The sequence below is a fragment of the Hippoglossus stenolepis genome, chromosome 8 (assembly GCF_022539355.2).
Source record: "Hippoglossus stenolepis isolate QCI-W04-F060 chromosome 8, HSTE1.2, whole genome shotgun sequence".
NCBI lineage: Eukaryota > Metazoa > Chordata > Actinopteri > Pleuronectiformes > Pleuronectidae > Hippoglossus > Hippoglossus stenolepis.
Window position 1 is genome coordinate 21,803,986 of NC_061490.1, and position 26,894 is coordinate 21,830,879.

At 40.4% G+C, this 26,894-nt stretch overlaps 4 protein-coding genes across 4 annotated transcripts in view; all 4 read right to left on the reverse strand.

The window, feature by feature from the left end:
- The window catches only part of LOC118113339 (B-cell receptor CD22), a 1,629,935-nt gene that overhangs the window by 1,484,593 nt on the left and 118,448 nt on the right, over positions 1-26,894 (reverse strand). The gene's annotated exons all lie outside the window — the stretch shown is intronic.
- Positions 1,655-3,454, reverse strand: LOC124852248 (free fatty acid receptor 2-like). Its single transcript, XM_047340762.1, has 2 exons — positions 3,343-3,454; positions 1,655-2,653 (listed from the first exon to the last, which is right to left on the reverse strand). Exon 2 carries the CDS (start codon positions 2,640-2,642, stop codon positions 1,725-1,727), a length of 918 nt encoding a protein of 305 aa, XP_047196718.1. The 5' UTR covers positions 2,643-2,653; positions 3,343-3,454; the 3' UTR covers positions 1,655-1,724.
- On the reverse strand, positions 18,314-19,301 carry LOC124852249 (free fatty acid receptor 2-like). Its single transcript, XM_047340763.1, has one exon. The coding sequence runs from the start codon at positions 19,299-19,301 to the stop codon at positions 18,384-18,386; it is 918 nt and encodes a 305-aa protein (XP_047196719.1). The 3' UTR covers positions 18,314-18,383.
- On the reverse strand, positions 22,872-25,563 carry LOC118113384 (free fatty acid receptor 2-like). The gene is made up of 2 exons (XM_035163073.2): positions 25,445-25,563; positions 22,872-24,755 (listed from the first exon to the last, which is right to left on the reverse strand). Exon 2 carries the CDS (start codon positions 24,742-24,744, stop codon positions 23,821-23,823), a length of 924 nt encoding a protein of 307 aa, XP_035018964.2. The 5' UTR covers positions 24,745-24,755; positions 25,445-25,563; the 3' UTR covers positions 22,872-23,820.

The following is a 26,894-nucleotide window of genomic DNA, read 5'->3' on the forward strand; positions in this document are numbered from 1 at the left end:
TATTTAGATAACTGACCCCCACCCCTTTGGAAGGTATATGACATGCGGCAGGGGTCAGAGAGATGTGTGGGGACATATGCGTGTGTTTGTGTTGGTGCCAAGTTAGAGAAAGTAGCTAGTTGCATGCAAAGAAAGACTGTGAAGATCATAACATAACTAACATTAACTTTGAAATAACTTATAACCAAAATATCACAGCAACAAAAATCAAACTTATAAACATCACACGGAATCTAATAAACAGTCTTTGCTTAGCCTAGTATAATTATTAAGCCCAGTTGTGTTACCCGTCCATGAAATGGGAAAAAAGGTTGATGTGCTGTTTGAAGTCCAGTGAAGTCAAGACTACTTCATTGGACTTCAAACAGCACATCAACCTTTTTGCTGGTTTTGGTGGCTCCTGTTTTTGTGGTTCTGCTGTACGATGCAGCTCTTTTGCTGAAGTTCTTAGGCAGGCACTCGCGGCGCTGCCTTTTGGAAGGTTTTAGCAGTCTGCTCCTGTCAGGCCTGCTTGAAGGTTGGTAGAGCTTGGATTGGGAGGAGGTTTCCCTGGTGAGGTGAGCTGCAAGCTGCACCTCTCCTCCAGTGAAGTTGAGCAGACAGAGAGGTGGGCTCCTCTCGGAGAGTTGAGTAGAAAGAGGAAGAAGGGGGGGAGAACTGGGCTTATATTGGCCTGGTGACCTCATGGGTCATGGGGCCCAGAGTGACCCATAGTTGTTGAAACTTGTGTCCCCGGTCAGTTTTCACACCTCGGTGTGAAGTTGAAGCACCCTGGGAGACTGAGTTCTGGAGGCTCTGGTTCGTCTCCAGAACAAAGAACGTGTGGCAGGGTTTGACTACACATGTAGGCCGAACTGTAGTTCACAAATACCAGGTCCCAACAGAGTCAACTAAATCAGTTTGAATTCCTCCTTGAATATTACAACTCTGTCTGTTCATGAGAAACAAATGATAAAGTAAAAAAATAAACTGCTGTCACATATATTTCTGTCATTTTCCCAAAGCTTTATTCATAATAATTGTTAAAGAGGATGTTGAAAATACCCCTCGATATAGTCTCAATAGACACACATATTATCAAACTCACACAATAAGCTTCAGATATACTGGATAACTATGAGAAAAAATTAATCTTTTCCTTTCAAAAATATATTTTCTGTCTATAGCTTGTTATTGTGCCACTATCTTGTACTTGACATATCTGTGTGCTGAAGAAAATGCCTTTGTGGCACATCACTTTATTTCTGACTTTTGTTTTGTTTTTTGTTGCAGGTATATTCTACATGTGTGCCTACAGAATGCATGAGTGCAGAAGAGTGGCTGGCCCGCGTTAAAGTAAACACAAACTACTGTGTCAAGGGCGCAAATGATTTGAATTCCCATTAAAAAATAGAGAACTAACTGTGAAATAATAAAATTTGGAATTTTGCATATGCAAATATAATGTCTCTGCATTTTTTTTTTAAAGGCTCTACATTGTTTTTCAAAAGCAACACAGTCACTTTCAACAGGATCAGATCACAGTGTAGATTTTTAAGACATTGTTTTATAAAGATAAATAAATGTGAAATTTAAGCTCAAGTTAAAACAACTTCTGAAGCATTTGGTACTTCTTGCTCAATGTTGGCTGGGGATTTGCTCAAGATAAGCGGGAGAGGTAATAGATGGATAATGAATGGAATAATATACAGTACAATAATATCATTAAAGCTGGACAGTGTCTTTTACCCTGGGTTAGAGCCTGTGCCCGGCCTTTGTAACTCTGAAACAGTGAGTCTACGTTTCCTGAAAATTGACTTTTTACTGTTGCAGTGGAAGCTAGAGGAAGAAAAGTAGAAGATGATGGGATCAATGCAGGTGTTGAAGGTGCTAAGCAGCAAAACGTAGTACCTCCATTCTGGGCTCTTAACCTCAATGAAACCCACTAAATGAGAGATATTGAATGGTAGCACGCAAATGAGGAACACGGCTAGAGTCCCCAAGGCCATACCGATGGCTTTCTGCTTCTGCATGCGGGATATCCTGGGGCGGCTGTACACGATCAAGATGCATTGCACGTAGCAGTAAACACAGATTACAAGAGGTACAAGGCAGAAAACAAAGAAAAACTCCAAACGTATCGGTAGGAGGACATCCAGCTGCTTCTTCGTAAAGTTCTCAAAGCAAACATGGGCATTGTCATCAGGGGTTTCGCTGGCTAGGGATGGGTGGTACAGGGTGAGAGGTATACTGCAGTTTGCTAAGGAGATCAGCCACATGACTGCACTCATCGCTACTCCATACACAGGTTTGTTTAGCCGATGATAGGTGATAGGGAAGGCGAGTGCAATGTAGCGAACCAGACTGACAGCCATCAGCAACAAGGAGCTGGTGTAGATGGTGGAGAAGAAGATGAAGGTGGTGAGGGTGCACAGGAAGTCGGGCAGATTCCACGTCATGCCTGACTTGGCCTCGTACATCTTGAGAGGAAGGATGATCAAGAAGAGCAGGTCGGAGACGGTCAGATTGAGTAGCAGGATGTCTGTTGGATTTGCCTTGACATGGATCTTGACACTGAAGGCATAGAGAGCCAGGAGGTTGGCTGGGAAGCCAATCACGAAGGTAATTATGTACACCGAGAGAAGCACCTTGCTCCTCACCATTGTCTACGGACCTGAACCAAAGGAAGTGAACAAACATCAATCAAAATGTGGGAATGATAGGCTGCATATAAAAATGTACAATACTTTACTTCTGATTTAAACTGAAACTAAATTATGCCTCATATGGGGGCTGCCATCTTACGCTTTTGACCTCACTTTTGACGGCAAAGTCTGCGCAGTGGTGATTGTGGTAAAGAGCAGCGGTATCGAAGTTCTGCCGACACACGCGTTCAACCAGTTGCGAATCAATTATGAGTTAAAACCCAATTTACCGCAAAAAGTTGCACAAACACTTGAACAAACCTCATCTGTGAGCAAAATGTAATCGATGTGTACTTTGACTTTTTAGCTTGGTTCACCCACCAGGTGACAATCAAGATGATTTGGCTTCACTTCTGGGAGCTGTCATGTCGTACATTTTACAGACTAACGAGACTATAGTATGTAGTAACAACCATCATTGCGTTTAAAAGGTTATACCCTATGAAAGGCTACTTCTTGAATATATACTGCAAATCTAGAAATTAAAGCTCTATATTTAAGTGTCATTTTCTTTTTTTATACAAGAATGAATTAAGTAAACAAACATCATAAAATCAATACAGAAAAACTGCTAAACAAATAAGCCAAGCTCTCAATCTCAGACTCCAAACACCAGATGTGGAAAAATGGTTGATAAGGTAAACATATATCTACTTACCTAATAAACGATGATTTGAAAATGTTGAGCTCTATGTTTTTTACTTGCTGTGCCTCGTGCTTTCAAAGATGAGCTGATATAAGCAATACCTGCAAAGCTGTGAGTCGAAGCTGTACTCTTCTGTACTGATACTAATGTATGCAAAACAGCAGGTTCATTTTGACTTTCATACTTGTTAATAAAGAACCTCCTCCCATTGCTACAAACTCTAAACATGATAATTAGTTTGGGATTTCATCAGGCCATGGGTCTACATTTATTCTTGTTTACACCACGCATTCATTTAAAATACACAGATAATTTTTCCCACATAGAGAATCGATTGAGGACACTTTCTGCAGTTCCGTGTTTATCAATATTGTCACCCTGATAGCACTGTCTACATTAGCATCAGTTTCACTGCAACAGGAATAAACACGGCCGACTCAAACAGTTCTGAGCATGTAATCTAAGTCAATACTGCTCTTAGGCTGCAACTACTACAAGGGGTTTATTGTATGAAGCAGCAGCAGAAGAAGATATCCTCAGATCAGCAGTTCAAGTGGTTGCACATCAATGTGCAATACACTTGTGCAGTAAAAGGTTTCATCACCCAGTGCTCCATTGTTCAATTATTGTTTCGTTCTTAAATCTACATGATGACGGATGTGGAGTTTATGTTTTCAGGTGTTTAGAGGCTTCTTCTGTCTCACACGCTGAGAAATCAGTCCTGCACCATGAGGCCTGCTTTAACAGCTGATCCAGAGCTTTCTATCGTATCCTGGATCTTCCTCAGCAGGTTGATGTCTGTGTGATTAATGGGGACTCACTGAGGATTGCTGATTGTCTGTGCTTCTGGTACACCACTAAATCAGTTTCATTGAGGAATAAATGAAGATTACATCAGTAAACAGGAAGATTACATCAGTAAATTAATTGCAGACTCACTTTTTATCGATTGCATTTCATCAAACAATGTACATAGCGGCTTCATATTTATAATTTTCAAGTAGTAAATAGTAATGAACAGCGTTGGTAATGTTTAGATTTTGAGCACAATATGTCTCTCGAGCTAAAAAGGTGAGTTCCTGGTCTTCTCAAACGTTACATAACTTGTGCCCCTGGCTTTCTTTGCATTTCCTTCACGCTTTGTCCTGCCACCTGAGCCTCTTCAGCAACCGACTGACGGGTATCTTCTATTCTTCACCGTGTCCATCTGTTCTCTGTCTGCCAAGATTCTCCACCCAGTCCAGTAAGCCCCAGTAACCCAAGGTCATCATGTTTCCAATAATCTTTCGCCCTCTGGCTCTTAATTTTTTTGCCTCAGATCCCAAGCTGTTGTTGTTGTCAGCCATGGATAATTGGTGCTGAAGACAGTTCATAAGACAACAGTTACTACATCTCTCACAGAATTGTTAGTTGTGTGAGTTGATGTTCCCAAGTCATTTTCTGATTAACGTTTTGTGGTTGGCTGAGGAAATTTACATATCTGTGATTTGTGCCGCAGGGGGTATAAAAACAAAACACATGTTGTTAGTGAATTTTATTGTGATTGGTTTGATTACTCTGTCCAGAAGTTTCCTTTATGACTTCACTCCTCTCTGTGTACAAACACAGAAGTACAGAAGTAGAGGATGGCTTGTATTATTTTGCAGGTACCCTTCTTCACAGAATAAATTTACACAGCACCCAAACATCACATCGCATGAATGATGTGTTTTGTGGTGAATTTGAATATCATGTACAGTAACAGTCCAGTCGCTTGTTGCAGAAATTATTGCTGGTACAGTGTGGAACTTCACTGAAAATGACCTTGTATTACAGACTGTCGCTTTTCCTGGTCCTACATACTGGGATGGGTCCACACAGGTGCAGTCAATCACTGTAATAACTGTTTCTTAAGCTGATAGTTGTTGTGCAATTGATATTAAACGTGACACCATTAAATGTGTGCCTTTCTGCATTCAATAAATTGGTTATGAAAATAAATATTAAACTTTAATATTACAAATATTAATATTAAATAATAACTTTAATTGATGAAAGTTACTCTCAGGCACCACCCTTCAAAGGAAGTGAAAAGATAGCAATGTATTGATTGTGTACAAATTTGGAACTCTGAGTAACAATAATTAATAACTATAAATAAAATTACCATGTAGATAGTTAGCAAAAAAGTTGAAGGATATAGAGTTCTGGACAGTGTAGAGATTGGCAAAATTCACACTTGTGCAACATTCAATAAAACAGCTTCAGAAAGAAAAACATTTATTATGAAGATAATAAAGTATAAAAATACAAATTACTAAAGGTGTACTTACTATATACAGATGTGTATGTGAGTATGCGTGTCTGTGTGTGTGAGTATGCTTTCAAAAATGGCGGCAGGCCACTATTTAGATACCTGACCTCCACCCTTTGAAGTATACGACATGCAGGGGTCAGAGAGATGTGTGGGACATATGCGTGTGTTTGTGTTTTTTTTTGGTGCCAAGTTAGAGAAAGTAGCTAGGTTGCATGCAAAGAAAGATCAGAAGATCATAACATAACTAACATTAACTTTGAAATAACTTATAACCAAAATATCACAGCAACAAAAATCAAACTTATAAAACATCACACGGAATCTAATAAACAGTCTCTTTGCTTAGCCTAGTATAATTATTAAGCCCAGTTGTGTTACCTGGCCCATGAATGGGGGTATGAAGATGTGTTTGAAGTCCAGTGAAGTCAAGACTATTTCATTGGACTTCAAAACAGCACATCAACCTTTTTGCTGGTTTTGGTGGCTCCTGTTTTTGTGGTTCTGCTGTACGATGCAGCTCTTTGCTGAAGTTCTTAGGCAGACCGCGGCGCTGCCTTGAGGTTTAGCAGTCTGCTCCTGTCAGGCCTGCTGAAGGTTGGTAGAGCTTGATTGGGAGGAGGTTTCGGTGAGGTGAGCTGCAAGCCGCACCTCTCCTCCAGTGAAGTTGAGCAGACAGAGAGGTGGGTTCTCTCGGAGAGTTGAGTAGAAAGAGGAAGAAGGGGGAGAACTGGGCTTATATTGGCCTGGTGACCTCATGGGTCATGGGCCCAGAGGACCCATAGTTGTTGAAACTTGTGTCCCTGGTCAGTTTTCACACCTCGGTGTGAAGTTGAAGCACCCTAGAGACTGAGTTCTGGAGGCTCTGGTTCTGCCTCCAGAACAAAGAACGTGTGTCCAGGGTTTGACTACATGATTTAACTGTAGTTCACAAATACCAGGTCCTAACAGAGTCAAACCCAAATCAGTTTGAAATTCTCCTTGAATATTACAACTCTGTCTGTTCATGAGAAAAACAAATGATAAAGTAAAAATAAACTGCTGTCACATATATTTCTGTCATTTTCCAAAGCTTTATTCATAATAATTGTGAAAGAGGATGTTGAAAATACCCCTGATATAGTCTCAATAGATACACATATTATCAAACTCACACAATAAGCCTAGATATACTGGATAACTAAGAGAAAAAATTAATCTTTCCTTTAAAAATATATTTTCTGGTCTATAACTTGTTATTGTGCCACTATCTTGTACTTGACATATCTGTGTGCTGAAGAAAATGCCTTTGTGGCACATCACTTTATTTCTGACTTTTGTTTTGTTTCTTGTTGCAGGTATATTCTACATGTGTGCCTCTACAGAATGCATGAGTGCAGAAGAGTGGCTGGCCTGCTAGCAAACACAAACTACTGTGTCAAGGGCGCAAATGATTTGAATTCCCATTAAAAAATAGAGAACTAACTGTGAAATAATAAAATTTGGAATTTTGCATATGCAAACATAATGTCCTGCATTTCTTTTAAAGGCTCTACATTGTTTTTCAAAAAGCAACACAGTCACTTTCAACAGGATCAGATCACAGCAGGATTTTTTAAGACATTGTTTTATAAAGATAAAATAAATGTGAAATTTAAGCTTGAGTTAAAACAACTTCTGGAAGCATTTGGTACTTCTTGCTCAATGTTGGCTGGGATTGGCTCCAAGATAAGCGGAGAGGTAATAGATGGATAATAAATGGAATAATATACAGTACAATAATATCATTAAAGCTGACAGTGTCTTTACCCTGGGTTAGAGCCTGTGCCTGGCCTTTGTAACTCTGAAACAGTGAGTGCACGCTTTCCCAAAATTGACTTTTACTGTTGCAGTGGAAGCTAGAGGAAGAAAAGTAGAAGATGATGGGATCAATGCAGGTGTTGAAGGTGCTACAGCAAAACGTAGTACCTCCATTCTGGGCTCTACTCCCCAATGAAACCCACTAAATGTAGAGATATTGTATGGTAGCACGCAATGAGGAACATGGCTAGAGTCCCTAAGGCCATACCGATGGCTTTCTGCTTCTGTATGCGGGATATCCTGGGGCGGCTGTGACACGATCAAGATGCATTGCACGTAGGCAGTAAACACAGATTACAAGAGGTACAAGGCAGAAAACAATGAAAAACTCCAAACGTATCGGGAGGAGGACATCCAGCTGCTTCTCCGTAAAGTTCTCATAGCAACAAGGAACATTGTCATCAGGGGTTTCGCTGGCCAGGATGGGTGGTGCACGGTGATGATAGTGTGATACTGCAGTTTGCTAAGGAGATCAGCCAGCGACTGCCCCCATCACTACTGCATACACAGGTTTGTGCAGCCGATGATAGGTGATAGGAAGGCGAAAGTAATGTAGCGAACCAGACTGGATACAGCCATCAGTAACAAGGAGCTGGTGTAGATGGTGGAGAAGAAGATGAAGGAGGTGAGGGAGCACAGAGAAGTCGGGCATCTCCATGTCATGCCTGGACGACGTGGCCTCGTACATCTTGGAGAGGAAGGATGATCAAGAAGAGCAGGTCGGAGATGGTCAGATTGAGTAGCAGGATGTCTGTTGATTTGCCTTGACATTGGACCTTGGACACTGAAGGCATAGAGAGCCAGAGGTTGGCTGGGAAGCCAATCATGAAGGTAATTATGTACACCGAGAGAATCACCTCGCTGCTCACCATTGCTCACGGACCTGAACCAAAGGAAGTGAACATCAATCAAAATGTAGGAATGATTAGCTGCATATAAAATGTAAGATACTTTACTTCTTATTTAAACTGAAGGCCATTTGTATCGTTTCAGCCACCGAACATGGTGTCTTGCCAGGTGTGGACGGTGTTGACGATTGCTCCTAGTTGCATTTCTTAAAAGTTATTCACAGAACATGAACAGCTACTTGCAGGTTGACTGATGCGTGACTCCGCTAACAAAAAAGTTATGAGACGGGCTTATGGATTGGACCTAGATGGTTAGTATACATGTTCAGTAGAAGTAAATAAATGCAAAAATGTGTTGGATAAGGTAAACATACATCTACTTACCTAATAGAAGACGTTTTAGAAATGTTAAGGTTTCAAGGAAGAAACAACTAGAGTTGTATTTTTTTTTCTTAAGTGCCTCGTGGTTAAAGATGAGCTTGATATAAATGATATCCGTGAAGAGGTGAGTCGCACTCCAGCCCAGAGTCAAATTTATTTGCATTTGTATATGGCGCTACTCTAGCGACACCAGTTGGTTAATCTTTACTAAAATGCAAACAGCAGGTTCATTTTGACGCTCATAAGTGTTAAATAAAGAACCTCCTCCCATTACATGTCCCCAACATGATAATTAGGTTTGGATTTCAACAGCCATGGTCTGCATTTATTTCATTTACGCCTACGCGATGAATTAAGACAAACAGATTATTTTTCCACGTAGAGAATCGGGCGAGGACATCTCTGCAGTTCCGTGTCATCAATATTGGTTTCGTTTCCTGATAGCACTGTCTACATTAGCACTCAGTTTCACTGCAACAGGGAATAAACACGGCCGACTCAAACAGTTCTGAGCATTTAATTCAAGTCAATACTGCTCTTAGGCTGCAACTAATAAGGCGAGCTTATTGTATGAAGCAGCAGCAGCAGAAGATATCCTCAGATCTGCAGGTCATGTATTGCACATCAATGCAATACACTTGTAGTAAAGGTTTCTTATCACTCAGTGCTCTAATGTTCAATTACTGTGTCTGTTCTTAAATCTTACTTGATGACAGATGGAGTTTATGTTTTCAGGTGTTTAGAGGCTTTCTAATCTTGTTGTCACTGAGAAATCAAGGTCCCACCATGAGGCCTGTTTAACAGCTGATCCAGAGCTTTATCGTATCCGGGATCTTCTCAGCAGGTTGATGTCTGTGTGATTAATGGGGATCTACTGAGGATTGCTGATTGTCTGTGCTTCTGGTACAATTGCATCAAATCAGCTCTGCATTGAGGAATAAATGAAGATTACATCAGTAAATTAATTGCAAACTCACTTTTATCGATTACATTTCATCAAACAATGTACATATGGCTACATATTTATGACTTTCTGTAAAAGTAGTAAATAGTAATGAACAGCGCTGGTAATGTTTAGATTTTTTTGAGCGCAACATGTCTCCGAAGCAAAGAAGGAGCCCTTGGCCTCCTCTGCTATAAAACGCTACATAACTTGTGCCCTCGGCTTTTACTCCTCTCTCACTTTTTGTCCTGCCACCTGAGCCTCGAGACCGACTGACGGTATCTTCATTCTTCACCGAGTCCATCTGTTCTGTCTGCCAAGATCTCCCCACCCGGTCCAGGTAAGCCTCGAGTAACCCAAGGTCATCAGCAAAGTCAATAATCTTTCGTCCTGGTCGACTTGGCCTCAGATCCTGTTGTTGTTGTTGTCAACATCACGGCTCCAAAAGCTACACAGTTCATAAGACAAAGCTGCAGTTGTATCAGCATCTCTCAAGTAGAATGTTAGTTGTGTGTGAGTTGATGTTCCCAGGCCATGATTAACGTTTTGTGTGGCTGGCTGAGGAAATTTACATATCTGCGATTTGTGCCGCAGGGGGTATAAAAACAAAACACATGCTGTTATTATGATTTTATTGTGGTTGGTTTGATTACTCTGTCCAGAAGCCTCACGACGACTCTGTGTACAAACACAAAAGTACAGAAGTGGAGAATGGGCTTGTATTGTTTATGTATCTTTCAACAGAATAAATTTTTACACAGTACCCAAATATCACATCGGGCATGAATGACGCATTTTGTGGTGAATTTGAATATCATGTACAGTAACAGTCCAGTCGGCCTGTTGCAGAAACTATTGGTGCACAGTGTGAACTTCACCTGAAATGGACCTTGTATTACAGATCGTCGCTTCCTGGTCCTACATACTTTCGGGATGGTCCAATACACAGGCACAGTCAACTTCACTGTACAACTGTTTCTTGCTGATAGTTGTTGTGCAATTGATATTGAACGCGATATCATTAAATGTTGTGCCTTTCACATTCAATAAATTTGGTTATGAAATGAATATTGAACATTAATATTAAAAATATGAATATTAAATAATAAATGTAATTGATTAAAGTTACTCAGGGCACCACCCTTCAAGAAGGGAAAAGATAGCCAATTTATTGATTGTCTACAAATTTGGAACTCTGAGTAACAATTAATTCATAACTATAAACAAAATTACCATATAGATAGTTAGCAAGTTAAAGGATATAGAGTTTTGACAGTGTAGAGATTGCAAAATTCACACTTGTGCAACATTCATTAAAACAACATTTGTGAAAGAAAAGCATTTATTATGAAGATAATAAAGCATAAAAACACAAATTACTAAAGGTACTTACTATACAGATGTGTATGAGTATGCGGTGTGTGTCTGTGTGTGAGTGTGCTTTCAAATGGCTGCGTGGCAGGCCACATGCTTTAGATAATGGGACTTCTGGAAGGTATATGACATGGCAGGGGTCACGAGATGTGGGGAGATATGCAGCTTGTGTTGGTGCCAAGTTAGAGAAAGTAGCCAGTTGCATAAAAAGAAAGACTGTGAAGATCATAACATAACTAACATTAACTTTGAAATAACTTATAACCAAAATATCACAGCAACACATCAAACTTATAAACATCACACGAATCATCAAACAGTATTTGCTTAGCCTAGTATAATTATTAAGCCCAGTTGTGTTACCCGTCCATGAAATGGGAAAAAAGGATGATGTGCTGTTTGGTCCAGTGAAGTCAGTTTCTGCTGGTTTTGTGGCTCCTGTTTTTGTGGTTCTGCTGTACGATGCAGCTCTTTTTGTTGAAGTTCTTAGGGCAGGCATCAAGGGGCGCTGCCTTTTGGAAGGTTTTAGCAGCTGCCCTAGCCAGGGCCTGCTTTGAAGGTTGGTAGAGCTTAATTGGGAGGAGGTTTCCTGGTGAGGTGTGGGCTGTAAGCTGCACCTCTCCTCCTTTCAGTTGAGCAGACAGAGAGGGGCTCCTCTGAGTTGAGGAGAAACAGGAAGAAGGGGGAGAACTGGGCTTATATTGGTCAAGGACCTCATGGGTCATAGCCCAGAGTGACCCATAGTTGTTGAAACTTGTGTCCCCGGTCAGTTTTCACCCTCGGTGTGAAGTTGAAGCACCCTGAGACTTGAGTTCTGGAGGCTCTGTCTGCTCCAGAACAAAGAACGTGTGTCCAGGGTTTGACTACACATGTAGCCGAACTGTAGTTCACAAATACCAGGTCCCAACAGAGTCAACTAAATCAGTTTGAAATCCTCCTTGAATATTACACTCTGTCTGTTCATGAGAAACAAATGATAAAGTAAAAATAAACTGTCATATATTTCTGTCATTTCCAAAGCTTTATTCATAACAATTGTTAAAGAGGCTGTTGAAAATACCCCTCGGATATAGTCTCAATAGACACATATTATCAAACTCACACAATAAGCTTCAGATATATTGATAACTAAGAGAAAAAGAAATCTTTTCCTTTAAAAATATATTTTCTGTCTATAACTTGTTATTGTGCCAACATCTTGTGTACTTGACATACACTAAAAGTTGAAGAAAATGCCTTTGGTGGCACATCACTTTATTTCTGACTTTTTTTTTTGTTTTTGTTGTGGTATATTCCCATATGTGTGCCTAAGCAGAATGCATGAGTGCAGAAGAGGCTTTGGTTCATAAAGTAAACACAAACTACTGTGTTTATATGAAATGATTTGAATTCCTATTCAAAAATAGAGAACTTACTGTAAAATAATAAATTTGGAATTTTGCATATACAAATATAATGTTTCTGCAATTTTAAAAAAAAAGGCTCTACATTGTTTTTCAAAAGCAACACAGTCACTTTCAACAGGATCAGATCACACTGCAGGTTTTTAAGAAATTGTTTTATAAAGATAAATAAATGTGAAATTTAAGCTCGAGTTAAAACAACTTCTGAAACATATGATACTATTTGCCCAATGTTGGTAGGATTGGCTCCAAGATGTTTTTGGAGAGGTAATAGATGGATAATAAAGAATAATATATAAGTACAATAATATCATTAAAGCTGTGGGATGAGCGTCTTTACCCTGGGTTAGGAGCCTGTGCCCGGCCTGTAACTCTGAAACAGTGAGTGTACGCTTCCTGAAAATTGACTTTTTACTGTTGCAGTGGAAGCTAGAGGAAGTGAAAAGTAGAAGATGATGGATCAATGCAGGTGTTGAAGGTGCTAAGCAGAAATGTAGTACTCCATTCTGGCTCTTACCCTTAATGAAACCACTAAATGAGGGAGATATTGTATGGTAGCACGCAAATGAGGAACACGGCTAGAGTCCCAAGGCCATACCGCCGATGGCTTTCTGCTTCTGCATGCGGGATATCCTGGGGCGGTTGTACACTTATCAAAATGTATTGCACTTTAGGCAGTAAACACAGATTACAAGAGGTATAAAGGCAGAGGGACAAAGAAAATCTCCAAACGTATCGGGAGGAGGATATCCAGCTGCTTCTCCGTGAAAGTTCTCAGCAAACATGGCATTGTCATCAGGGTTTCGCTGGCCAGGGATGGGTGGCAGGGTGATGTAGTGATACTGCAGTTTGCTGAGGAGATCAGCCAAATGACTGCACTCATCACTACTGCACACACAGGTTTGTTCAGCTGATGATAGGGTGAGTAGGGAAAGTGAGTGCAAAGGGGCGAACCAGACTGACAGCCATCAGCAACAAGGAGCTGGGTGTAGATGGTGGAGAAGAAGATGAAGGCGGTGAGGGAGCACAGGAAGTCGGGCAGATTCCACATCATGCCCTAGACATGGCCTCGTACATCTTGAGAGGAAGGATGATCAAGAAGAGCAGGTCGGAGACAGTCAGGATTGAGTAGCAGGATGTCTGTTGGATTTGCCTTGACATGGATCTTGGACACTGAAGGCATAGAGAGCCAGGAGGCTGGCTGGGAAGCCAATCATGAAGGTGGTAATTATGTACACCGAGAATCACCTCGTTGCTCACTCATTGTCTATGGACCTGAACCAAAGGAAGTGAACAAACATCAATCAAAATGTAGGAATGATAGGCTGCATACAAAAATGTAAAATACTTTACTTCTGATTTAAACTGAAACTAAATTATGCCTCATATGGGGGCTGCCATCTTACGCTTTTGACCTCTACTCTTGACGGCAAAGTCGGCGCAGTGGTGATTGTGGTAAAGTTAAAACCCAACTTACCGCAAAAAGTTGCACAAACACTTGAACAAACCTCATCTGTGAGCAAAATGTAATCGATGTGTACTTTGACTTTTTAGCTTGGTTCACCCACCAGGTGACAATCAAGATGATTTGGCTTCACTTCTGGGAGCTGTCATGTCGTACATTTTACAGACTAACGAGACTATAGTATGTACTAACAACCATCATTGCGTTTAAAAGGTTATACCCTATGAAAGGCTACTTCTTGAATATATACTGCAAATCTAGAAATTAAAGCTCTATCTTTAAGTGTCATTTTCTTTTTTATACAAGAATGAATTAAGTAAACAAACATCATAAAATCAATACAGAAAAACTGCAAAACAAATGAGCCAAGCTCTCAATCTCAGACTCCAAACACCAGATGTGGAAAAATGGTTGATAAGGTAAACATATATCTACTTACCTAATAAACAACGTTTTGAAAATGTTGAGCTCTATGTTTTTTACTTGCTGTGCCTCGTGCTTTCAAAGATGAGCTGATATAAGCAATACCTGCAAAGCTGTGAGTCGAAGCTGTACTCTTCTGTACTGATACTAATGTATGCAAAACAGCAGGTTCATTTTGACTTTCATACTTGTTAATAAAGAACCTCCTCCCATTACATAAACTCTAAACATGATAATTAGTTTGGGATTTCATCAGGCCATGGGTCTACATTTATTCTTATTTACACCTACGCATTAATTTAAAATACACAGATAATTTTTCCACATAGAGAATCGATTGAGGACATCTCTCTCTGCAGTTCCGTGTCATCAATATTGGTTTCGCTTCCTGATAGCACTGTCTACATTAGCATCAGTTTCACTGCAACAGGGAATAAACACGGCCGACTCAAACAGTTCTGAGCATGTAATTCAAGTCAATACTGCTCTTAGGCTGCAACTACTACAAGGGGCTTATTGTATGAAGCAGCAGCAGAAGAAGATATCCTCAGATCAGCAGTTCATGTATTGCACATCAATGCAATACACTTGTGCAGTAAAAGGTTTCATCACCCAGTGCTCTCCATTGTTCAATTATTGTTTCTGTTCTTAAATCTTACATGATGACGGATGGAGTTTATGTTTTCAGGTGTTTAGAGGCTTCTCTTCTGTCTTGTTGTCGCTGAGAAATCAGTCCCACCATGAGGCCTGTTTAACAGCTGATCCAGAGCTTTCTATCGTATCCGGGATCTTCCTCAGCAGGTTGATGTCTGTGTGATTAATGGGGATCTACTGAGGATTGCTGATTGTCTGTGCTTCTGGTACAATTCACCAAATCAGCTCTGCATTGAGGAATAAATGAAGATTACATCAGTAAATTAATTGCAAACTCACTTTTTATTGATTACATTTCATCAAACAATGTACATATGGCTACATATTTATGACTTTCTGTAAAAGTAGTAAATAGTAATGAACAGCGTTGGTAATGTTTAGATTTTTTGAGCACAATATGTCTCCGAGCTAAAGAAGGAGCCCTGGCCTCCCTCATAAAACTTTACATAACTTGTGCCCCTCGGCTTTCTTTGCATTCTCTCCCTTCACTTTTGTCCTGCCACCTGGAGCCTCTTCAGCACCGACTGACGGGCATCTTCATTCTTCACCGAGTCCTTCTGTTCTCTGTCCGCCCAGATCTCCCCACCCGGTCCAGGTAAGCCTCTAGTAACCCAAGGTCATCAGCAAAGTTTCCAATAATCTTTCGTCCTGGTCGACTTTGCCTCAGATCCTGTTGTTGTTGTTGTCGTCATTATACTCAAAAGCTACACAGTTCATAAGACAAAGCTGCAGTTGTATCAGCATCTCTCACAGAATTGTTAGTTGTGTGTGAGTTGATGTTCCCAAGTCATTTTCTGATTAACGTTTTGTGTGGTTGGCTGAGGAAATTTACATATCTGTGATTTGTGCCGCAGGGGGTATAAAAACAAAACACATGTTGTTATTAGTGAATTTTATTGTGATTGGTTTGATTACTCTGTCCAGAAGCTCTCATGACGACCTCTGTGTACAAACACAGAAGTACAGAAGTAGAGGATGGGCTTGTATTATTTTTGCAGGTATCTCTTCTTCAACAGAATAAATTTACACAGTACCCAAATATCACATCGGGCATGAATGATGTGTTTTGTGGTGAATTTGAATATCATGTACAGTAACAGTCCAGTCGGCCTGTTGCAGAAACTATTGGTGCACAGTGTGAACTTCACCTGAAATGACCTTTGTATTACAGACTGTCGCTTTTCCTGGTCCTACATACTGGGATGGGTCCAATACACAGGTGCAGTCAACTTCACTGTAATAACTGTTTCTTGCTGATAGTTGTTGTGCAATTGATACATTAAACATGACACCATTAAATGGTGTGCCTTTCGGCATTCAATAAATTGGTTATGAAAATTAATATTAAACATTAATATTACAAATATTAATATTAAATAATAACTTTAATTGATGAAAGTTACCTCGGGGCACCACTCTTCAAAGGAAGGGAAAAGATAGCAAATTTATTGATTGTCTACAAATTTGGAACTCTGAGTAACAATTAAATTAATAACTATAAATAAAATTACCATATAGATAGTTAGCAAAGTTGAAGGATATAGAGTTCTTGACAGTGTAGAGATTGGCAAAATGCACACTTGTTCAACATTCATTAAAACAACATTTGTGACAGAAAAACATTTATTATGAAGATAATAAAGTATAAAAACACAAATTACTAAAGGTGTACTTACTATATACAGATGTGTATGTGAGTATGCGTGTGTGGGTCTGTGTGTGTGAGTGTGCTTTCAAAATGGCGGCAGGCCACTATTTAGATAACGGGATCCCCCCTTGGAAGGTATATGACATGCGGCAGGGGTCAGAGAGATGTGTGGGGAGATATGCGTGTGTTTGTGTTGGTGCCAAGTTAGAGAAAGTAGCTAGTTGCATGCAAAGAAAGACTGTGAAGATAATAACATAATTAACATTAACTTTGAAATAACTTATAACCAAAATATCACAGCAACACATCAAACTTATAAACATCACACGGAATCGAATAAACAGTCTTTGCTTAGCCTAGTATAATTATTAAGCCCAGTTGTGTTACCCGTCCATGAAAAGGGGAAAAGGGTAGATGTGCTGTTTGAAGTCCAGTGAAGTCATCTTGCTGGTTTTGTGGCTCCTGTTTTTGTGGTTCTGCTGTACGATGCAGCTCTTTTGCTGAAGTTCTTAGGCAGGCACTCGCGGCGCTGCCTTTTGGAAGGTTTTAGCAGCTGCTCCAGTCAGGCCTGCTTGAAGGTTGGTAGAGCTTGGATTGGGAGGAGGTTTCCCTGGTGAGGTGAGCTGCAAGCTGCACCTCTCCTCCAGTGAAGTTGAGCAGACAGAGAGGTGGGCTCCTCTCGGAGAGTTGAGTAGAAAGAGGAAGAAGGGGGGGAGAACTGGGCTTATATTGGCCTGGTGACCTCATGGGTCATGGGGCCCAGAGTGACCCATAGTTGTTGAAACTTGTGTCCCCGGTCAGTTTTCACACCTCGGTGTGAAGTTGAAGCACCCTGGGAGACTGAGTTCTGGAGGCTCTGGTTCGTCTCCAGAACAAAGAACGTGTGTCCAGGGTTTGACTACACATGTAGGCCGAACTGTAGTTCACAAATACCAGGTCCCAACAGAGTCAACTAAATCAGTTTGAAATCCTCCTTGAATATTACATCTCTGTCTGTTCATGAGAAACAAACGATAAAGTAAAAAAATAAACTGCTGTCACATATATTTCTGTCATTTTCCCAAAGCTTTATTCATGACAATTGTTAAAGAGGCTGTTGAAAATACCCCTGGATATAGTCTCAATAGACACACATATTATCAAACTCACACAATAAGCTTCAGATATACTGGATAACTAAGAGAAAAAAATTAACTTTTCCTTTAAAAAATATATTTCTGTCTATAACTTGTTATTGTGCCACTATCTTGTACTTGACATATCTGTGTGCTGAAGAAAATGCCTTTGTGGCACATCACTTTATTTCTGACTTTTGTTTTGTTTTTTGTTGCAGGTATATTCTACATGTGTGCCTACAGAATGCATGAGTGCAGAAGAGTGGCTGGCCCGCGTTAAAGTAAACACAAACTACTGTGTCAAGGGCGCAAATGATTTGAATTCCCATTAAAAAATAGAGAACTTACTGTAAAATAATAAAATTTTGAATTTTGCATGTACAAATATGTCTCTACAATTTTTTTTAAGGGGTCTACATTGTTTTCAAAAGCAACACAGTCACTTTCAACAGGATCAGATCACACTTCAGATTTTTTAAGACATTGTTTTATAAAGATAAAAAAAATGTGAAATTTAAGCTTGAGTTAAAACAACTTCTGAAGCATATGGTACTTCTTGCCCAATGTTGACTGGGATTGGCTCCAGGATAAGCGGGAGAGGTAATAGATGGATAATGAATGGAATAATATACAGTACAATAATATCATTAAAGCTGGACAGTGTCTTTTACCCTGGGTTAGAGCCTGTGCCCGGCCTTTGTAACTCTGAAACAGTGAGTCTACGTTTCCTGAAAATTGACTTTTTACTGTTGCAGTGGAAGCTAGAGGAAGAAAAGTAGAAGATGATGGGATCAATGCAGGTGTTGAAGGTGCTAAGCAGCAAAACGTAGTACCTCCATTCTGGGCTCTTACCCTCAATGAAACCCACTAAATGAGAGATATTGTATGGTAGCACGCAAATGAGGAACACGGCTAGAGTCCCCAAGGCCATACCGATGGCTTTCTGCTTCTGCATGCGGGATATCCTGGGGCGGCTGTACACGATCAAGATGCATTGCACGTAGCAGTAAACACAGATTACAAGAGGTACAAGGCAGAAAACAATGAAAAACTCCAAACGTATCGGGAGGAGGACATCCAGCTGCTTCTTCGTAAAGTTCTCATAGCAAGCATGGCCATCAGGGTTTTTGCTGGCTAGGGATGGGTGGTGCAGGGTGATGATAGTGATACTGCAGTTTGCTAAGGAGATCAGCCAAATGACTGCCCCCATCACTACTGCATACACAGGTTTGTGCACCCGATGATAGGTGATAGGGAAAGCGAGTGCAATGTAGCGAACCAGACTGACAGCCATCAGCAACAAGGAGCTGGTGTAGATGGTGGAGAAGAAGATGAAGGCGGTGAGGGAGCACAGGAAGTCGGGCAGATTCCATGTCATGCCTGACGACGTGGCCTCGTACATCTTGAGAGGAAGGATGATCAAGAAGAGCAGGTCGGAGACGGTCAGATTGAGTAGCAGGATGTCTGTTGGATTTGCCTTGACATGGATCTTGACACTGAAGGCATAGAGAGCCAGGAGGTTGGCTGGGAAGCCAATCATGAAGGTAATTATGTACACCGAGAGAATCACCTCGCTGCTCACCATTGTCTACGGACCTGAACCAAAGGAAGTGAACAAACATCAATCAAAATGTAGGAATGATAGGCTGCATATAAAAATGTAAAATACTTTACTTCTGATTTAAACTGAAGGGCTATTTGTACGTTTCTCAGCCACCGAACATGGTGTCTTGCCAGGTGTGGACGGTGTTGACGATTGCTCCTAGTTGCATTTAAAAGGTTATTCACAGAACATGAACAGCTACTTCTTGCAGGTTGACTGGATGCGTGACTCGCTAACAAAAAGTTATGAGACGGGCTTGCGTGATTGGACCTAGATGGTTAGCATGCTATGTTCAGTAGAAGTAAATAAATGCAAAAAATGTGTTGATAAGGTAAACATACATCTACTTACCTAATAGAAGACGTTTTAGAAATGTTAAGGTTTCAAGGAAGAAACAACTAGAGTTGTATTTTTTTTTTTTCTTGCTGTGCCTCGTGCTTTCAAAGATGAGCTGATATAAAATGATATCCGCAAAGAGGTGAGTCGCACTCCAGCCCAGAGTCAAATTTATTTTACTGTATATGGAGCCACGAGCCGACACCAGTTGGTTAATCTTTACTAAAATGCAAAACAGCAGGTTCATTTTGACGTTCATACGTGTTAATAAAGAACCTCCTCCCATTACATAAACTCTAAACATGATAATTAGGTTTGGATTTCATCAGGCCATGGGTCTGCATTTATTCTTATTTACGCCTACGCGATGAATTAAGATAAACAGATTATTTTTCCACATAGAGAATCGATTTAGGACATCTCTCTCTGCAGTTCCGTGTCATCAATATTGGTTTCGCTTCCTGATAGCACTGTCTACATTAGCATCAGTTTCACTGCAACAGGGAATAAACATGGCCGACTCAAACAGTTCTGAGCATGTAATTCAAGTCAATACTGCTCTTAGGCTGCAACTACTACAAGGAGCTTATTGTATGAAGCAGCAGCAGCAGAAGATGTCCTCAGATCAGCAGTTCATGTATTGCACATCAATGCAATACACTTGTGCAGTAAAAGTTTCATCACTCAGTGCTCTCCATTGTTCAATTACTGTTTCTGTTCTTAAATCTTACATGGTGACAGATGGAGTTTATGTTTTCAGGTGTTTAGAGGCTTCTCTTCTGTCTTGTTGTCACTGAGAAATCAGTCCCACCATGAGGCCTGTTTAACAGCTGATCCAGAGCTTTCTATCGTATCCGGGATCTTCCTCAGCAGGTTGATGTCTGTGTGATTAATGGGGATCTACTGAGGATTGCTGATTGTCTGTGCTTCTGGTACAATTCACCAAATCAGCTCTGCATTGAGGAATAAATGAAGATTACATCAGTAAATTAATTGCAAACTCACTTTTATCGATTACATTTCATCAAACAATGTACATATGGCTTCACATATTTATGACTTTCTGTATAAGTAGTAAATAGTAATGAACAGCGTTGGCAATGTTTAGATTTTTTGAGCAATATGTCTCCGAGCTAAAGAAGGAGCCCTGGCCTCCCTCATAAAACGTTACATAACTTGTGCCCTCGGCTTTCTTTGCATTCTCTCCCTTCACTTTTGTCCTGCCACCTGGAACCTCTTCAGCACCGACTGGCGGGCATCTTCATTCTTCACCGAGTCCATCTGTTCTCTGTCTGCCAAGATCTCCCCACCCAGTCCAGGTAAGCCTCGAGTAACCCAAGGTCATCAGCAAAGTTTCCAATAATCTTTCGTCCTGGTCGACTTGGCCTCAGATCCTGTTGTTGTTGTTGTCGTCATCATACTCAAAAGCTACACAGTTCATAAGACAAAGCTGCAGTTGTATCAGCATCTCTCACAGAATTGTTAGTTGTTTGTGAGTTGATGTTCCCAGGTCATTTTCTGATTAATGTTTTGTGTGGTTGGCTCAGGAAATTTACATATCTGTGATTTGTGCCGCAGGGGTTATAAAAACAAAACACATGTTGTTATTAGTGGATTTTATTGTGGTTGGTTTGATTACTCTGTCCAGAAGCTCTCATGACGACCTCTGTGTACAAACACAAAAGTACAGAAGTGGAGGATGGGCTTGTATTATTTTTGCAGGTATCTCTTCTTCAACAGAATACATTTACACAGTACCCAAATATCACATCGGGCATGAATGACGTGTTTTGTGGTGAATTTGAATATCATGTACAGTAACAGTCCAGTCGGCCTGTTGCAGAAACTATTGGTGCACAGTGTGAACTTCACCTGAAATGACCTTTGTATTACAGACTGTCGCTTTTCCTGGTCCTACATACTGGGATGGGTCCAATACACAGGTGCAGTCAACTTCACTGTAATAACTGTTTCTTGCTGATAGTTGTTGTGCAATTGATACATTAAACATGACACCATTAAATGGTGTGCCTTTCGGCATTCAATAAATTTGGTTATGAAAATTAATATTGAACATTAATATTAAAAATATGAATATTAAATAATAACTTTAATTGATGAAAGTTACCTCGGGGCACCACCCTTCAAAGGAAGGGAAAAGATAGCCAATTTATTGATTGTCTACAAATTTGGAACTCTGAGTAACAATTAATTCATAACTATAAACAAAATTACCATATAGATAGTTAGCAACGTTGAAGGATATAGAGTTCTTGACAGTGTAGAGATTGGCAAAATTTACACTTGTGCAACATTCATTAAAACAACATTTCTGAAAGAAAAGCATTTATTATGAAGATAATAAAGTATAAAAACACAAATTACTAAAGTTGTACTTACTATATACAGATGTGTATGTGAGTATGCGTGTGTGTGTCTGTGTGTGTGAGTGTGCTTTCAAAATGGCGGCAGGCCACTATTTAGATAATGGGACCCCCCCCCCCTTTGGAAGGTATACGACATGCGGCAGGGGTCAGAGAGATGTGTGGGGAGATATGCGTGTGTTTGTGTTGGTGCCAAGTTAGAGAAAGTAGCTAGTTGCATGCAAAGAAAGACTGTGAAGATCATAACATAACTAACATTAACTTTGAAATAACTTATAACTAAAGTATCACAGCAACACATCAAACTTATAAACATTACACGGAATCGAATAAACAGTCTTTGCTTAGCCTCGTATAATTATTAAGCCCAGTTGTGTTACCCGTCCATGAAATGGGAAAAAAGGATGATGTGCTGTTTGAAGTCCAGTGAAGTCATCTTGCTGGTTTTGTGGCTCCTGTTTTTGTGGTTCTGCTGTACGATGCAGCTCTTTTGCTGAAGTTCTTAGGCAGGCACTCGCGGCGCTGCCTTTTGGAAGGTTTTAGCAGCTGCTCCAGTCAGGCCTGCTTGAAGGTTGGTAGAGCTTGGATTGGGAGGAGGTTTCCCTGGTGAGGTGAGCAGCAAGCTGCACCTCTCCTCCTTTGAAGTTGAGCAGACAGAGAGGTGGGCTCCTCTTGGAGAGTTGAGGAGAAACAGGAAGAAGGGGGGGGAGAACTGGGCTTATATTGGCCTGGTGACCTCATGGGTCATGGGGCCCAGAGTGACCCATAGTTGTTGAAACTTGTGTCCCCGGTCAGTTTTCACACCTCGGTGTGAAGTTGAAGCACCCTGGGAGACTGAGTTCTGGAGGCTCTGGTTCGTCTCCAGAACAAAGAACGTGTGGCGAGGGTTTGACTACACATGTAGGCCGAACTGTAGTTCACAAATACCAGGTCCCAACAGAGTCAACTAAATCAGTTTGAAATCCTCCTTGAATATTACAACTCTGTCTGTTCATGAGAAACAAATGATAAAGTAAAAAAATAAACTGCTGTCACATATATTTCTGTCATTTCCCCAAAGCTTTATTCATAACAATTGTTAAAGAGGCTGTTGAAAATACCCCTCGATATAGTCTCAATAGACACACATATTATCAAACTCACACAATAAGCTTCAGATATACTGGATAACTATGAGAAAAAATTAATCTTTTCCTTCAAAAAATATATTTTCTGTCTATAGCTTGTTATTGTGCCACTATCTTGTACTTGACATATCTGTGTGCTGAAGAAAATGCCTTTGTGGCACATCACTTTATTTCTGACTTTTGTTTTGTTTTTTGTTGCAGGTATATTCTACATGTGTGCCTACAGAATGCATGAGTGCAGAAGAGTGGCTGGCCCGCGTTAAAGTAAACACAAACTACTGTGTCAAGGGCGCAAATGATTTGAATTCCCATTAAAAAATAGAGAACTAACTGTGAAATAATAAAATTTGGAATTTTGCATATGCAAATATAATGTCTCTGCATTTTTTTTTTAAAGGCTCTACATTGTTTTTCAAAAGCAACACAGTCACTTTCAACAGGATCAGATCACACTTCAGATTTTTTAAGACCTTGTTTTATAAAGATAAATAAATGTGAAATTTAAGCTCGAGTAAAAACAACTTCTGAATCATATGATACTATTTGCTCAATGTTGGCTAGGATTGGCTCCAAGATAAGCGGTAGAGGTAATAGATGGATAATAAATGGAATAATATACAGTACAATAATATCATTAAAGCTGGACAGTGTCTTTTACCCTGGGTTAGAGCCTGTGCCCGGCCTTTGTAACTCTGAAACAGTGAGTCTACGTTTCCTGAAAATTGACTTTTTACTGTTGCAGTGGAAGCTAGAGGAAGAAAAGTAGAAGATGATGGGATCAATGCAGGTGTTGAAGGTGCTAAGCAGCAAAACGTAGTACCTCCATTCTGGGCTCTTACCCTTAATGAAACCCACTAAATGAGAGATATTGTATGGTAGCACGCAAATGAGGAACACGGCTAGAGTCCCCAAGGCCATACCGATGGCTTTCTGCTTCTGCATGCGGGATATCCTGGGGCGGCTGTACACGATCAAGATGCATTGCACGTAGCAGTAAACACAAATTACAAGAGGTACAAGGCAGAGGACAAAGAAAATCTCCAAACGTATCGGGAGGAGGACATCCAGCTGCTTCTTCGTAAAGTTCTCAAAGCAAACATAGGCATGGCCATCAGGGGTTTCGCTGGCCAGGGATGGGTGGTGCTGGGTGATGATAGTGATACTGCAGTTTGCTGAGGAGATCAGCCAAATGACTGCCCCCATCACTACTGCATACACAGGTTTGTTTAGCCGATGATAGGTGATAGGGAAAGCGAGTGCAATGTAGCGAACCAGACTGACAGCCATCAGCAACAAGGAGCTGGTGTAGATGGTGGAGAAGAAGGTGAAGGCGGTGAGGGAGCACAGGAAGTGGGGCAGATTCCACGTCATGCCTGACGACGTGGCCTCGTACATCTTGAGAGGAAGGATGATCAAGAAGAGCAGGTCGGAGACGGTCAGATTGAGTAGCAGGATGTCTGTTGGATTTGCCTTGACATGGATCTTGACACTGAAGGCATAGAGAGCCAGGAGGTTGGCTGGGAAGCCAATCACGAAGGTAATTATGTACACCGAGAGAATCACCTCGCTGCTCACCATTGTCTACGGACCTGAACCAAAGGAAGTGAACAAACATCAATCAAAATGTAGGAATGATAGGCTGCATATAAAAATGTACAATAATTTATTACTGATTTAAACTGAAACTAAATTATGCCTCATATGGGGGCTGCCATCTTACGCTTTTGACCTCACTTTTGACGGCAAAGTCTGCGCAGTGGTGATTGTGGTAAAGAGCAGCGGTATCGAAGTTCTGCCGACACAGGTGTTCTAGTAGTTGAGAATCAATTATGAGTTAAAACCCAACTTACCGCAAAAAGTTGCACAAACACTTGAACAAACCTCATCTGTGAGCAAAATGTAATCGATGTGTACTTTGACTTTTTAGCTTGGTTCACCCACCAGGTGACAATCAAGATGATTTGGCTTCACTTCTGGGAGCTGTCATGTCGTACATTTTACAGACTAACGAGACTATAGTATGTACTAACAACCATCATTGCGTTTAAAAGGTTATACCCTATGAAAGGCTACTTCTTGAATATATACTGCAAATCTAGAAATTAAAGCTCTATCTTTAAGTGTCATTTTCTTTTTTTATACAAGAATGAATTAAGTAAACAAACATCATAAACTCAATACAGAAAAACTGCAAAACAAATGAGCCAAGCTCTCAATCTCAGACTCCAAACACCAGATGTGGAAAAATGGTTGATAAGGTAAACATATATCTACTTACCTAATAAACAACGTTTTGAAAATGTTGAGCTCTATGTTTTTTACTTGCTGTGCCTCGTGCTTTCAAAGATGAGCTGATATAAGCAATACCTGCAAAGCTGTGAGTCGAAGCTGTACTCTTCTGTACTGATACTAATGTATGCAAAACAGCAGGTTCATTTTGACTTTCATACGTGTTAATAAAGAACCTCCTCCCATTACATAAACTCTAAACATGATAATTAGTTTGGGATTTCATCAGGCCATGGGTCTACATTTATTCTTATTTACACCTACGCATTAATTTAAAATACACAGATAATTTTCCACATAGAGAATCGATTGAGGACATCTCTCTCTGCAGTTCCGTGTCATCAATATTGGTTTCGCTTCCTGATAGCACTGTCTACATTAGCATCAGTTTCACTGCAACAGGGAATAAACATGGCCGACTCAAACTGTTCTGAGCATGTAATTCAAGTCAATACTGCTCTTAGGCTGCAACTACTACAAGGGGCTTATTGTATGAAGCAGCAGCAGAAGAAGATATCCTCAGATCTGCAGGTCATGTATTGCACATCAATGCAATACACTTGTGCAGTAAAAGGTTTCATCACTCAGTGCTCTCCATTGTTCAATTACTGTGTCTGTTCTTAAATCTTACTTGATGACAGATGAAGTTGATGCTTTCAGGTGTTTAGAGGCTTCTCTTCTGTCTTGTTGTCGCTGAGAAATCAGTCCCACCATGAGGCCTGTTTAACAGCTGATCCAGAGCTTTCTATCGTATCCGGGATCTTCCTCAACAGGTTGATGTCTGTGTGATAAATGGGGATCTACTGAGGATTGCTGATTGTCTGTGCTTCTGGTACAATTCACCAAATCAGCTCTGCATTGAGGAATAAATGAAGATTACATCAGTAAATTAATTGCAAACTCACTTTTTATTGATTACATTTCATCAAACAATGTACATATGGCTACATATTTATGACTTTCTGTATAAGTAGTAAATAGTAATGAACAGCGTTGGTAATGTTTAGATTTTTTTAGCGCAATATGTCTCCGAGCTAAAGAAGGAGCCCTGGCCTCCCTCATAAAACTTTACATAACTTGTGCCCCTCGGCTTTCTTTGCATTCTCTCCCTTCACTTTTTGTCCTGCCACTTGGAACCTCTTCAGCACCGACTGAAGGGCATCTTCATTCTTCACCGAGTCCTTCTGTTCTCTGTCTGCCAAGATCTCCCCCACCCGGTCCAGGTAAGCCTCGAGTAACCCAAGGTCATCAGCAAAGTTTCCAATAATCTTTCGTCCTGGTCGACTTGGCCTCAGATCCTGTTGTTGTTGTTGTCGTCGTCATACTCAAAAGCTACACAGTTCATAAGACAAAGCTGCAGTTGTATCAGCATCTCTCACAGAATTGTTAGTTGTTTGTGAGTTGATGTTTCCAGGTCATTTTCTGATTAACGTTTTGTG

Coding starts and splice junctions, on each gene's coding strand:
- LOC124852249 (XM_047340763.1), bottom strand. CDS start 19,301: ATGGTGAGCAGCGAGGTGATTCTCTCGGTGTACATAATTACCTTCATG.
- LOC124852248 (XM_047340762.1), bottom strand. CDS start 2,642: ATGGTGAGGAGCAAGGTGCTTCTCTCGGTGTACATAATTACCTTCGTG.
- LOC118113384 (XM_035163073.2), bottom strand. CDS start 24,744: ATGGTGAGCAGCGAGGTGATTCTCTCGGTGTACATAATTACCTTCGTG.